Here is a 14,589-nt window from a genome sequence, read left to right as displayed (position 1 = left end):
CCCAGCATGACGTCACTGCAAAGTATCAACAGTCCCTGGGTCTAGATCCTGGAGATAGAGAGGGGGGGCAGAAAAGTGAACCCAGGAACAGTGAGGGGAGGCTGGGCTAAGACGAGAGAAAGGCTGGAGGTCTGGGTCCAGTCCCCGCCCCCTCGGGTCCGGTCCCCCTCCCCCTCCGGGTCCGGTCCCCCTCCCCCTCGGGTCCGGTCCCCGTTAAACGTTTTAGGGTCTTGGGTGAGTTTTGGAGAGTTACAAAATGGCGGCATTTGGGGCGTGTCCAAAATGGCGGCGCTCTTTGTCTGCGTGCTGCTGCCTGATCCGTGTCGCGCGGTTTCTTCCTCGCGCTGCTCGGTGTTGCCTGATCCGTGTCTCTTGTGTCTCTTATTTTCTTCTATGCGCTGCTGCTGCTGCTGCTGCTGCCTGATCCGTATCTCTTATATTCTTCTATGCGACGCTAGCTGTTGCCCGCCTGATCCGTCTCACATGGATTCAAACTCGTCGATGCGCTTGTTTGGTGTTGCCCTGCCTGATCTGTTTCAGCGTTTTATATTTGTCGCGTCCCGCTTTCACGTTCTCCGCGTGGAGGACGTCGTTTTGAGTTTTCTTCGTTTCGTCTCGAGCTTCGGCCAATTCTGAGCTCAGCGTCTGGAAAAGAAAAACAAATACAAGAGAATAAAGATTGGATATTTACAGAAAAAAGACACTAAATGAGTTTATTATTTAGATAAATAAGATGATTGTGGTCAAATCTAAACCCTGTGACTTTAGTTTTAGTCCCTGATTAATATTATTGTAAATATTTGACCTGCAGTTGTTTCTTGACCCTCTTAGTCCCGGCTCTTAGTCCCGGCTCTAGTCCCGCCTCTAGTCCCAGTTATAGTTTTATATTTTTATATTTGTATATATTTTTTACCTGCAGTTGTTTCTTGACCCTCTCGTTCTTCTGAGCCTCCGTCACTCTCGCCTCTTCGCTCCTCAGGTCCACGTGGCTGACTCCTTCGTTGGACAGCTCGGCGCTCGCCTCCGCGTGGTTTTCATCCTGTTCGTCGTGTTCCGTCTCGGTGTGAGCAGGTACGACGGCCACGGCCGTCTTCAGCTCCTCCTTCGTCTTCTCCAGGTCCTCCTGCGCTGACAGGGCCTGCAGGGGGCAGCACACAGCACTTACACAGGGTAACTCTACAGACTCTAACCCCGCTTATGTCACCGTCACAAACAAGCAGGACGTTTGGAAAGATGCAATTACAACTTCCCACGCCCAGTTTTCTTCATGTCCATGTCGTTGTACCGTTCTGTTATGTTCGACTAATCAACAATTACAACCACACCTCAGTTTTAATCATTCCCCCACTGACGCTGGTTTGTGACGTAAGAGTGAATAGAGACTATTTCATCCTCCCTGACCACCGGGGGGCATGAAGTTTCTATAGTAACTGTAGTCTGGACAAACCTCATGTTTGAGATTCGTTAAATCAAACTGTCTCTTGGAAAAAATTGAAATCAGAGATGTAACAATAATTAAATATTGTGATACTGTATCGTCAAAAGTCTCAAAATAATATCATAGGGCATCACAATTAATCAAATCACAAGTTTCTTTGCTTAAATTCATGGTTTTATAGAAGAAACAGTTTATAAACATGAGGAACTACATTTCCCATGATTCATTTCAGCGCAGACAACATGAAGAAATATGTTTTTACTTGAATTGTTGGGATTATGGGGATTAGTCTCCTATCTACAGTTCTATTAGTTTCTCCAAAATATCACAATAAATATCGTACAGTCAGATTTGGAAATCATTACAGCCCTAGTTGAAATGTCATCCAGGATTCATAGAACCATAGTTACACACGTAACCTTAGCCTGAGTGTTTTCAGTTTTCAGTTTGGTGCCGTTTGGAGAGTTACTCTGGTGTATGTGGAGACAGAAAAGCTAATATAATAATTGTGTTTTAGTACTTTGTGTTGGTTATTGGTTCAGCTGGTTGTGCGTTTGTTGGTTTGGTGCTGGTTTCTTTGGTTTGTACCTTTTTAATCTGTTTTATCTGGTTTATATCTTGTGTTGTTGGTTGTTCTAGTTTGATCTGGTTGTAGTTTTTTTTTGTACCTTGTGTTGCCATTCCGTGGCCTCGTCCTCTTTCTTCTTCTTGGCATCTTCGAGCAGCGCGATCTTTGCTGTAAACTCTGCCAGCTCCGCCGCCTGCAACAAAACACAGCCAAGATCAGCCAATCACAGCGCAGAGAAACAACTGAACTGACCAATCGTGAAGTGACCTCAGTCTGACACTACAAACACAACACTCCAATATACTACAAACACTACAGTACACTACAGTACACAGTACACACTACACTATACTCCACTGTACTACAAACACTACAGTACACTACAGTACACAGTACACACTACACTATACTCCACTGTACTACAAACACAACAGTACACTACAGTACACAGTACACACTACACTATACTCCACTGTACTACAAACACTACAGTACACTACAGTACACAGTACACAGTACACTATACTCCACTGTACTACAAACACAACAGTACTACAGTACACAGTACACTATACTCCACTGTACTACAAACACTACAGTACTACAGTACACACTACACTATACTCCACTGTACTACAAACACTACAGTACACAGTACACACTACACTATACTCCACTGTACTACAAACACTACAGTACACAGTACACACTACACTATACTCCACTGTACTACAAACACTACAGTACACTACAGTACACAGTACACACTACACTATACTCCACTGTACTACAAACACTACAGTACACAGTACACACTACACTATACTCCACTGTACTACAAACACTACAGTACACTACAGTACACAGTACACTATACTCCACTGTACTACAAACACTACAGTACACTACAGTACACAGTACACACTACACTATACTCCACTGTACTACAAACACTACAGTACACTACAGTACACAGTACACAGTACACTAGTACAAACACAAACAGTACACTACAGTACACAGTACACAGTACACACTACACTATACTCCACTGTACTACAAACACTACAGGGATAAGAGCTGGAAAAATACTTTTATCACATGGATATTTCTGAAAGTGGAGAGATTTGGTATTTTAAGTATTTATCAACGTCTCCTGGTTCTTCTGTTGTAGTAGTAGTAGTAGTAGTAGTAGTAGTAGTAGTTAGTAGTAGTACTCACCAGAGTCTCCTGGTTCTTCTGTTGGTCGGCCGCCTGTTTGGCGAGTTCGGCTTTGGCTTCTTCGGCCGCTCTTCTTTCTCTCTCCAGACGCTCGGCCTCTTCTCTCGCTCTCCTCCGCTCCTGCTCCAGCTCCAGAGCTTTACGAGTCTGCTCCTCCAACTCTGCAACGACAAACACCATTTAAACCAGATGCCCTCCCACTCCTCCTGCTCCAGAGCTTTACGAGTCTGCTCCTCCAACTCTGCAACGACAAACACCACTTAAACCAGATGCCCTCCCACTCCTCCTGCTCCAGAGCTTTACGAGTCTGCTCCTCCAACTCTGCAACGACAAACACCACTTAAACCAGATGCCCTCCCACTCCTCCTGCTCCAGAGCTTTACGAGTCTGCTCCTCCAACTCTGCAACACCACACAGGGTTTACAGAACAGGCATTTGGGCCCAGGGTTTGAATAGGGCCCAGGAGAGATCACTAGATTACTCAGACATGCATGGACGACTCTTAAACCTTTTCAGACAGGTTTGATGAGGAACAACGTTAGAATCAAGCACGAGTATCAGACCTGAGTGAAGTCTCCTCCATCAAACTCAAACCTGCACAAAACTCTGTCCATCGTTTGTGCTGCAAAAAGTTTGGTTTGTGTGATTCTGGTTCTTAAGATCTGAACAGTTTTATTTTGGGCCGATGACGTCGTCCAGCCCCTCAAAATATGAAACAACCTCAGGACCAAACCAGGGACCAGACCAGGGACCAAACCAGGACTAAACTAGAACTAAAACAGGGACACCAAACCTAAACATTAGTATTTCGTTTGCGCTGGGGCTGTAGAAAAGTCTGTGTTATTATTATATAAAATATCAATCAAAAGCAAATGACTAAAGACTGAAACAGAGACTTTTCCACAGACTCAGGTCGCTTCTCTTCACTGGTTTTGTGGAGTTTTGTTAAAGTCGCTGTCGTCAGCTGAGTGGAAAAGACCTCATATCATTTATGCAACAAAACACAAGCGTTTGGTTTAATTTTCTGCTGTTTTAGTCATCGACCCAAAATAAAACTGTTCATATTTTAAGAACTAGAATCACACAAACCAAACTTTCTGCAGCACAAACAAAACACAAACGATTGACTCCATTTTGTGTCGTTGTATTTCATTTTAAATTTTCCCGGAGGCTGCTGACCCCAGTTTGACCTTTAAAATTCTCAGATGCCCTCCCTCCCGTGTGCGTCAGATGCCCTCCCTCCCGTGTGTGTCAGATGCCCTCCCTCCCGTGTGTGCGTCAGATGCCCTCCCTCCCGTGTGTGTCAGATGCCCTCCCTCCCGTGTGTGTCAGATGCCCTCCCTCCCGTGTGTGTGTCAGATGCCCTCCCTCCCGTGTGTGCGTCAGATGCCCTCCCTCCCGTGTGCGTCAGATGCCCTCCCTCCCGTGTGCGTCAGATGCCCTCCCTCCCGTGTGCGTCAGATGCCCTCCCTCCCGTGTGCGTCAGATGCCCTCCCTCCCGTGTGTGTGTGTCCTCCAGATGCCCTCCCTCCCGTGTGTGCGTCAGATGCCCTCCCTCCCGTGTGTGTCAGATGCCCTCCCTCCCGTGTGTGCGTCAGATGCCCTCCCTCCCGTGTGTGCGTCAGATGCCCTCCCTCCCGTGTGCGTCAGATGCCCTCCCTCCCAGATGCAGATGCCCTCCCTCCCGTGTGCGTCAGATGCCCTCCCTCCTGTGTGCGTCAGATGCCCTCCCGTACCTTTCTGGGCCTTCATGGTTTGCTCTTCGATCTGTTTCAGTCGTTCCATCAGTTCTTCTTTCTCTCTTTCGATTCGCTCCTTTTCTTTCTCGGCCAGTTCACGTTTCTTCTTCTCGTTCTCCAGCTGAGCCCTGAGAAACAAAACAACAAGTAAAACCAGGACTAGACCAGGACTAGACCAGGACTAGACCAGGACTAGACCAGGACTAGACTTGAAATAAATTTGGACTAAATCAGGACTAGACCACAGCTAAACCAGGGACTAAATGAGGACCAACCAGGACTAAAAACAAGACTAAACCAAGACCAGACCAGGACTACACCGGGACCTAAACTGGGACCAAACCAGGGCTTAAACTAGGGCCTAAACCAGGACTAAACCAAGACTAAACCAGATACATTTTTATCTTTTTTGTTTGAGGACAAATTATTAGCCCGATTTAAGCCTATAGACCTTCTTTAGTCCTGGTATATATTGTGTAAGAATCAGGAAGTGCACTGTTAGAATGCTAGTTGTTGAGTACTCTGGTCTGTGAGTGTGAGGAGCTCTTAAAAACGGCTCTGGATGCAGAAGGTCAGAGAGGAAGAACTTTGGGAAACTGTGGACTGTTCTGATCTGTTCTGTTTTTCCGATGTTTAGACCCGGTGCAGCTCAGGTCGGTCCAGGTCGGTCCAGGTCGGTCCAGGTGGGTCCAGGTCTCCTCACCTCTCCATCTGCTTGTGGTGCTTCTCCTCTCGGGCCTGGGCCTTCATCTGCTGCACCTCGATGGTGTCTGGTTTCCTCCTCCTCATGTAGAGCTCGTGGTTCCCCATGCACAGGGACAGGATCCGTTTGTTGATGCGCAGACGAGGAGCGTAGAACACGAAGTCCTGCGTGAAAAAACACAAACGTGAGACCTCGTGAGACCTCCTGAGACCCACTGAGACCTCCTGAGACCTCCCGAGACCCACTGAGACCTCCCGAGACCCACTGAGACCTCCCGAGACCTCCCGAGACCCACTGAGACCTCCCGAGACCCACTGAGACCTCCCGAGACCCACTGAGACCTCCCGAGACCCACTGAGACCTCCCGAGACCCACTGAGACCTCCCGAGACCTCCCGAGACCCACTGAGACCTCCCGAGACCCACTGAGACCTCCCGAGACCCACTGACCTCCGAGACCCACTCCTCCCGAGACCTCCTCCCGAGACCCACTAAGACCTCCCGAGACCTCCTGAGACCCACTGAGACCCAGACCTCCCCACTGAGACCTCCCGAGACCTCCCGAGACTGAGACCTCCCGAGACCCAGACTCCCCGAGACCAGACCTCCCGAGACCCACTGAGACCTCCCGAGGACCCACTGAGACCTCCCGAGACCTCCCGAGACCCACTGAGACCTCCCGAGACCCACTGAGACCCACTGAGACCCACTGAGACCCACTGAGACCTCCCAAGACTCCCGAGACCCACTGAGACCTCCCACCTCCCGAGACCCACTGAGACCTCTCCCACTGACTCACCGAGACCCACTGAGACCTCCCAAAACCTCCTGAGACCCACTGAGACCTCCTGAAATCTCCTGAGACCAGAGACTACAACCAGAGACTAAACCAGGACTAAACCAAGACTAAAACCAGGGACTAAAACCAGGTCTAAACCAGGTTTTAAAGCTTCATACCGGGGCTTTCTTGTCGATGGGTTTGATGGTGAACTTTTTGTCGTTAAATGAAATGTTTCTGATCTCGCTCCAGGGGAAACCGATCTTTGGCGTCAACCTGAACAAACACAACAAGAAGAAGAAATGATAGAACATTTTATTAAAGTATTTGTAGTAAAAGTATTTGTAGTAAAAGTATTTCAAGAGGTTCTGAGTCATTAGAGCGAGCTGCACCGTGACGACCACACGAGGGCGCCACACTCCAACACCTGAGTCTGGTCTTTATGACGATTCAGGGATTTTTCTAGAATATTTTAAAGATGCACTGCGGAACTTTTGTGGAACATTCCATTAAACACACAAACATGTCGTAAAACAGAGCATCTTTAAACTTTAAACTTAAAATAAAAATATAGTTTGAGGTGTTTAAGAAACTATGGATAAACCCGTTTCATTTTCACTTTAAACATTTTAAACCTTCGTCTGACTAAATAAACCCATGTTCTTTTATCTGTCTGAGTCTGATGTTTGTTTGTTTGTTTACAGTTTGGTTGTCGTGGTAACAGTGTTGGAGTTACCCCTGCGTGTGTCACACCTGCAGCTGCTCCAAACAGGAAGTGATTTTATGAATTTCACCAGAAATTTAAAAAACAAAACTAAAAACTAAACACTTCACTGTTTTGTGGTGAAATGAGACGTTTAATCGCTCACACGAACTAAACACTGAACACGAAAGATTATTACACTTTACTTTCTCTCCACCTCCTTCTCTCCATCTCTCTCTCTCCTTCTCTCCATCTCTCTCCACCTCCTTCTCTCCATCTCTCTCTCCACCTCCTCTCTCTCCATCTCTCCATCCATCTCTCTCCACCTCCTTCTCTCCATCTCTCTCCACCTCCTTCTCTCCATCTCTCTCTCCACCTCCTTCTCTCCATCTCTCTCTCCACCTCCTTCTCTCCATCTCTCTCTCTCACCTCTCTCTCTCCACCTCCTTCTCTCCATCTCTCTCCACCTCCTTCTCTCCATCTCTCTCCACCTCCTTCTCTCCATCTCTCTCCACCTCCTTCTCTCCATCTCTCTCTCTCACCTCCTTCTCTCCATCTCTCTCTCCACCTCCTTCTCTCCATCTCTCTCTCACCTCCTTCTCTCCATCTCTCTCTCCACCTCCTTCTCTCTACCTCCCTCTCTCTCCACCTCCTTCTCTCCATCTCTCTCTCCACCTCCTTCTCTCCATCTCTCTCCACCTCCTCTCTCTCTCACCTCCTTCTCTCTCTCTCTCACCTCTCTCTCTCTCCTCTCTCCATCTCTCTCACCTCCTTCTCTCCATCTCTCTCTCCACCTCCTTCTCTCCTTCTCTCTCTCTCTCTCCTTCCTCCTTCTCTCCATCTCTCTCCATCTCTCTCCATCCTCCTCTCTCTCCATCTCTCTCTCCACCTCCTTCTCTCCATCTCTCTCCACCTCCTCTCTCTCTCTCTCTCCACCTCCTTCTCTCCATCTCTCTCTCCACCTCCTTCTCTCCATCTCTCTCTCACCTCCTTCTCTCACTCTCTCCCTTCACCTCCTTCTCATCTTTTCAGATTGTTCAGATTCTCCTCCTTCTCTTCACCTCCTCCTTCTACTCTTTATCTCCTCATCTTCTCTCCTCCTCCTCTCTCCATCTCTCTTCCTTTCTACCTCCTTTCTCCTCCCCCTTTCCATCTCCTCCTCCTCTCCTCTCTCATTCTCTCCATCTCCTCCTCCTCTCTCCATCTCTATCTCCTCTCTCTCTCCATCTCTCCCCTCTCTTCCTTTTTACCTCCTTTCTCCACTTCCTCCTCCTCTCCACTTCGTTCTTCTCTCCATCTCCTCCTCTTCCTCCTCTCTCCTTCTCTCTCCATCTCATCTTCTTTCTCCTTCTATCGATCTCTCCTCAATCTCTTCTCCTCTCTCCTCCTTTCTCCACTTCCTCCTCTTCACCTTTCCATCTCCTCCTTCTCTCCATCTCCTCCTCCTTCTCTCTCCTTTCTCAACTTCCTCCTTTTCACCTCCCCCTTTCCATCTCCTCCTTCTCTTTCTCCCTCCTCCTCTCTCCTGTCCTTCTCCTCCTTCTCTCCTTTTAACTGTAGACGTTTTGTGCAGAGGTTTTTATTTTTCTTCTGAGGATTCTTCTTCTTCTTCTTCTTCTGCTGCTGGAAAACTCATCTAGAACCTGGCAACGCGGCGCCATTTTACAAACATGTTATTATTATTCTGTCTCACGAGGCTGAGGGAAAAGTGGCACCAACACTTCAGGTCCAGTCCTGGTCCAGTCCCAGTCCAGTCCCAGTCCAGGTCCAGTCCTTGAGTTCAAAAGTCTCATCTCGGTTCTTTAGAGTCGTTTCATCGTCTCCAGGTGAAGGTTTTGTTTTGTAGCAACAGCTGTAAACAGGAAGTGTCTCGGAGCTCGACTGGTTTCAGACTCATGAGGAAATCTCTCTCAGATCTTAATTCTCGGGATTATGACGTAACGAGTCTCACCAACGTCTCGTCGACGTGTTGAAAGCAAAACAAATCAAAACAAAACAGGAACCTGCACTTCTGTTCTGATCGGACGTCTCTTTGTGCTCAGGTGTTTAGTTCCCCAGTCCAGTCCTGGTCCTAGTCCCGGTCCTAACTTGGCTTGTGTTTGTATATGTAGAGTCCTGGTCAAGTCCTGGTCAAGTCCTGGTCAAGTCCTGGTCAAGTCCTGGTCAAGTCCTGGTCAAGTCCAGTCCCGGTCTAGTCCTCACTTGTCTTTGTGTTCGTAGATGTTTAGTCCTGGTTTAGTCCTGGTCTAGTCCTGGTCTAGTCCTGGTCTAGTCCTGGTCTAGTCCTGGTCTAGTCAGTCCTGGTCTAGTCTTCTGTCCTTGTCTCGTCTGTGTCTAGTCCTCTAGTCCCGTCTAGTCCCGTCTAGTCCCGGTCTAGTTCCCGGTCTAGTCCCCCCGGTCTAGTCAGTCCTGGTCTAGTCCCGGTCTAGTCCCGTCCAGGTCCCGGTCCAGTCCCGGTCCAGTCCAGTCCCGGTCCAGTCCCGGTCTAGTCCCGGTCCAGTCCTCACTTGTCTTCGTGTTCGTAGATGTTTAGTCCTGGTCTAGTCCCGGTCTAGTCCTGGTCCAGTCCCGGTCCAGTCCCGGTCCAGTCCCGGTCCAGTCCCGGTCCAGTCCCGGTCCAGTCCCGGTCTAGTCCCGGTCTAGTCCCGGTCCAGTCCTGGTCCAGTCCTCACTTGTCCTCGTGTTCGTAGATGTTTAGTCCTGGTCTAGTCCTGGTCTAGTCCTGGTCCAGTCCTCACTTGTCTTCGTGTTCGTAGATGTTTAGTCCCGGTCTAGTCCCGGTCTAGTCCTGGTCTAGTCCCGGTCCTAGTCCTGGTCTAGTCCTGGTCCAGTCCTCACTTGTCTTCGTGTTCGTAGATGTTTAGTCCGAGCGCGTCGACTCCGAGCCAGAGTTGAGTTCCTTTCTTGTTCTTGATCTCGAAGTAGTTGACTCCGTACATCTCCAGGTCCTGAGCGATCTTCAGATACTCCATCATCGAGTCCTCTCTGCAAACACGACACACACGACACACACGACACACACACAACTTCACATGAGTCTAAGTCGCTCCCCCTTCAGAGCACCATCCCAAAACCCTCAGTGTGTGTCCCACTAATCAAACTCCTCACATCACGTCAGCTTTGTGTCATGTTTTTGTGTCATGTTTTTGTGTCATGTTTTTGTGTCATGTTTTTGTGTGTATTTATAGAGAGTTGTCGTGTGGGGGACGGAGGCTTGTGGGCGGAGCCTCGTACAGGCCTGTGCAGCTCAGGGAGGGGATTCTGGAGGTTCTGAGCTTCACCTGAGGCCTGAACATAAACTGAGAATGAGAAGAAGACGATCTCTGTCTGGTCAAAATCAGACTCAGGGTTTGACCTCGGTGTAAACGCCTCCAACTCCAGGAGGAAAGGACATGTTTAGATTTAAGTTATGTTTACACTGAAACGAATCATCGTATCAGAAATGATTTGTGTCCAGACACGTCGTTTCTGTGTTCACACTTAAAGTCTTCCCTCCACACAGTAACTCCAAACCACCTGAAACGCTCGTCACATGACTCGGCTCTTGTCACAATGTCATGTGGGTAAAAACAAGGATGTGGTGCACCGTGTCTGAAGCTGCAGCAGCTGGTTCTGAGCTGAGGAAGATGGGGAGTGTGAAAGTCGTCAGTATTTGTATCTCGGCTGTTTCTCATTTGTCTCTGGTTTGTCTAAAGTGTTTTCCACAACAGCGTCACATGACGACGTCACAAACCCAGAGAATCAGAAGGAGCGAGTCACAGTGACACAGAGTCCAGTCAGGACAAGACTCCAGCTCCTACTTCAGAGGATCAGAGTTTTCAGGAGTCCCACAGTCCCCATCACATCTGGACCAACATGAACTCCACCAGATCGTTCAGACTCTGGAGACGTTTAACATCAGCTTAATGTGAACAAACACTGTACACACAACACCACCACCCACATACACACTAGTGTGAACGGGGCCTTAAAGTCTCTGAGTTTGATGCGTTCACACTGAGGTGAAACCTTAAGTCTGATTTAGAGTCAGACGTGACCAGACAGAGCTCGTCTGCGTGAGTGAAGGAAATTTACACTTAAATAAACATTCCACTGAGTTTGTGAACGACACGTTTACCTCCAGAACATCTCGTCTGTGGTTTGTGTGTAATAATCCTTTCAGATTCTGTTTAAATCAAGTGTGGATTTAAATACATATGAATAGTTGAGTGTTTTGTACCTGAGCATTCCTCTGTGTTCTTCGTGCCAGGTCTGTATCCGGTCCTCCCACTGCTCTTTGGTCAGTTTGTGCTGCTCCAGAACTCTGAAAAACAACAACTTATCAGCAAACTAAACATCAGAAACATAAAGTTAAACCAGGACTAAACCGGGTCTAAACATAGGACTGAACCAGGACTAAACACAGGACTAAACCAGGTCTAAACCGGGTCTGTGTGGGCCGTACCTCTGTGGGAGCAGGCGGTCGTGGGTCAGGTATCCGGGCTTGTGCACGTCTTTGCTGTAGTCTCCATATTTGGCCTGGACGGCGTAAGACGCCAACAGCACGGCCGTCTCCGGGGGGCAGTAGTTCTCATCGTTCAGAATCGCCTCCTTCACCTACAGACGAGAACGTTACACCAGATGCCCTCCCATCCTCCTGCACCCCAGTCTGTCAGGGTTTATACCAGAACTGAACCAGGTCTACACCAGGTCTAAACCAGGACTAGACCAGGACTAGACCAGGACTAGACCAGGACTAGACCAGGACTAGACCAGGACTGTCTGTGGTCTGTACCTGGAGGAAGAAGAGCCTCTGTGTGATTTCTTGGATGAGTTCTTCTGAAACGTCTTCGGGGAAAAACTTTGCTCTGAATTTGAACTGCAGAGGGTTTTCCTTCTTCACGTCCTGCTGCGTCACCTGGAAAACAAAACAAAAACACAACAAATATTAAAATAAACATGAGGTTAAGTGATATAATTTAGTCTAGAGCAGATCTGGATCAGGTCTGGATCAGGTCTGGATCAGAGTGAGGAGTGAGACCTTCTTGTTGAGCTTGAGCCAGGTGATGTATCCTTTACTGTCGACGTACTGCAGCCCGAAGAACCAGACCTCCCTGAGCCCGACCGTCTTCACCACCTGAAAACACAACACACTCAGTACGACCTTTGACCCCCGACCCTCAGACACGAGCCCAAATAATAAAACTAAACAGACTCTGTGAGCTTTAATTTTTTATTTTTATCTCCTCAAAAACAAACCCAACCAAAAACTGTTAAGTAAAGTAAAGCGTGACCCCAGCAGCGCTCCTCTCCTCCTGCTGCAGGTTTGGAGTCGTGGTTCATAAAGTGTTATATTTAGCTGCAGGGTGTGTACGTCCTTATGTGTACGTTAACTGCCTACGACAGGTGGGACTACACACTTTACCAAAATACAGTTAAGAAGAACAATAAATAAATAAATCAAACTGTCTTTCCTAGTTTGTTTAGGTTGATATATATTTTGTTCTGTTTAAATCCAGACTCTAAACGGTTCTGTTTAACTGCGTACGACTGAAAGGTTTTCATTCCACACTCTTCTCTTTAATTTATGCCTCTTTTAATTTGAATCTTTATGAGTATTTATGTTTTGATTTGTTTTTATTGTGATTTTAATGTATTTCTTATTCTGTAAAGTAGGGCTGGGTATGATACGATACGTCTCTCGATACAGCGCATCTTTGATTCGATACGATATATTTCAAATGAATTCGATACAGTTCAATAAAAAATAAAGACTAAGTCATGGCTGTGATACTAAAAGTCTTTGTGAAACTACTTTTTGTGCAAATTTAATATGAAACACAAACATTTTAATCATCAAAACAGTGAAAATGTCAAATGTGTCGCATAAATGAGTTTCCTTCCTCTGAACAAGTGACAAAACTGCAGCGCTGTAACAAAATAATTAAGTAAACCAAAAATTACGCTTGGCGATATATCGATACAGCAGCCCACGATATTGAAATTGTATCATCACATTAAACGATACGATATATCGATATTTTGATATTTTTGCACACCCCTACTGTAAAGCACTTTGAATTACTTTTGTACGAATTGTGCTGTACAAATGAACTTGCCTTTTGCCTTTTTGGATGAATAAACTCTTAGGTTTGTGCGTTGGGGCACAGGTTTATGGAGGTACAGGTGTAATTGTGTGCACAGGTGTAATATCTGGGTTTCACGTGACGTCAGCGCAAAATCAGATGGAGGGCAGGAAGTGAACCGACTGGAGGAAAATGCCGATGTGTTGTGTAGTTTATGACTGTGCCAATCGTTCTAACCGAGAGAAGGAAAAGCGATTTTTTTAGAGAACTGAACATAGTCGTCCACAAAGGTCAGAAATGGGAAAAGCCAACAGAACAACGCCGTAAAACGTGGATTACAAACCTGTTTGCGGTCGGGAGGAGCAGAATTCACTAATGCTCGTGTCTGCAGTGACACTTCAACAAAGGTTTGTTACAAAGATAAATTGTTTTTTGTGGTTTACCTAAACATAAACGAATCATTAACGACTAACGACGTTTGTTGACATTAAATAGTTCAGATAAATCGGTCACTGCCGATACACTGCAGTTTTACACATAACGTCTATACACATAAAATAAGAGAAACACTCACCCCGGCCAAGACCAAACCATCATCATCATTTAGTCGTTTTGCACCGAGGTTGAGGATCCATCCACTGACAAAAAAAGTTCTATTCCTCCAAACTTTTGTACTTTGCCTTCATCTGTTGTCTGGTGTAGAACGACGTCTGAAGAGCTAAATAGTTGGTGATCTCCTCTGCCTCGATTGTCGGCAAATCTTTTACTTTGGTCGAAAATTCTCTCATTTTCAATAAGATCAGGGTCACGTCCAATATATTTGTCGACTAACTGCTCGTACTTTTGCCTCGCTACTGGCTCTAAATCCTGACAATAAGAACTCTTCTCCATATCTGTGTTCTCCAGAGCCGTGTGTGTCGTGTTTGTCTTCACTTCCTGCCCTCCACCTGAAATTCGTGCATCGTTGTGACTGAAACCCTTCTATTGTGTGTACAGGTGTGTAGGAGGTTTTTGGTTCGTACCTGGTCAAAGAGCTGTTTGCCGGTGGTGTTTGGCTGAATGGCAAACTCCAGCTCTGCGTCCATGGTGGTGACGCGCACGTTTATCTGAAACACACACGAGCTCCGGTCACAAACACAAACACAAACAATCAACATTTAATTTAATACAAATAAAAACTCTCTGCGTTTGTTTGGGGGAATCACACTTAAAGTTCATGTTCACTGTAAACTTTTGTCACTCATACAAAGTTTTTTTTTTAGTTTTTTTAGTTTTGTTGGCAGATGAGCTCCACCCTGAGAGCGCCGAGGAGGAGGAAAGAGAAAAGCAGAAGAACAGACCGCGAACAGGAAGTGAGAGCGACGAGGGCGGCTTC

At 47.0% G+C, this 14,589-nt stretch overlaps 1 protein-coding gene across 1 annotated transcript; it reads right to left on the bottom strand.

Moving 5' to 3' along the window:
• Positions 1 to 148: 148 nt before the first annotated feature.
• On the bottom strand, positions 149 to 14,386 carry LOC110172309 (radixin). The gene is given in 14 exon segments (XM_055163049.1): positions 149 to 506; positions 508 to 645; positions 914 to 1,138; positions 2,107 to 2,199; positions 3,228 to 3,388; positions 4,964 to 5,094; positions 5,670 to 5,833; positions 6,626 to 6,722; positions 9,988 to 10,134; positions 11,369 to 11,452; positions 11,594 to 11,745; positions 11,924 to 12,046; positions 12,170 to 12,265; positions 14,237 to 14,386. Coding segments are annotated over 14 exon segments (1,773 nt in total). The 5' UTR covers positions 14,372 to 14,386; the 3' UTR covers positions 149 to 479.
• Positions 14,387 to 14,589: the final 203 nt, after the last annotated feature.

The sequence above is a fragment of the Boleophthalmus pectinirostris genome, unplaced genomic scaffold (assembly GCF_026225935.1).
Source record: "Boleophthalmus pectinirostris isolate CB_2022bp ecotype Guang Dong unplaced genomic scaffold, ASM2622593v1 HiC_scaffold_11, whole genome shotgun sequence".
Taxonomy (NCBI): domain Eukaryota; kingdom Metazoa; phylum Chordata; class Actinopteri; order Gobiiformes; family Gobiidae; genus Boleophthalmus; species Boleophthalmus pectinirostris.
Note: the sequence above shows the minus strand (reverse complement) of the source record. Positions and strands in the feature narration are given on the sequence as shown.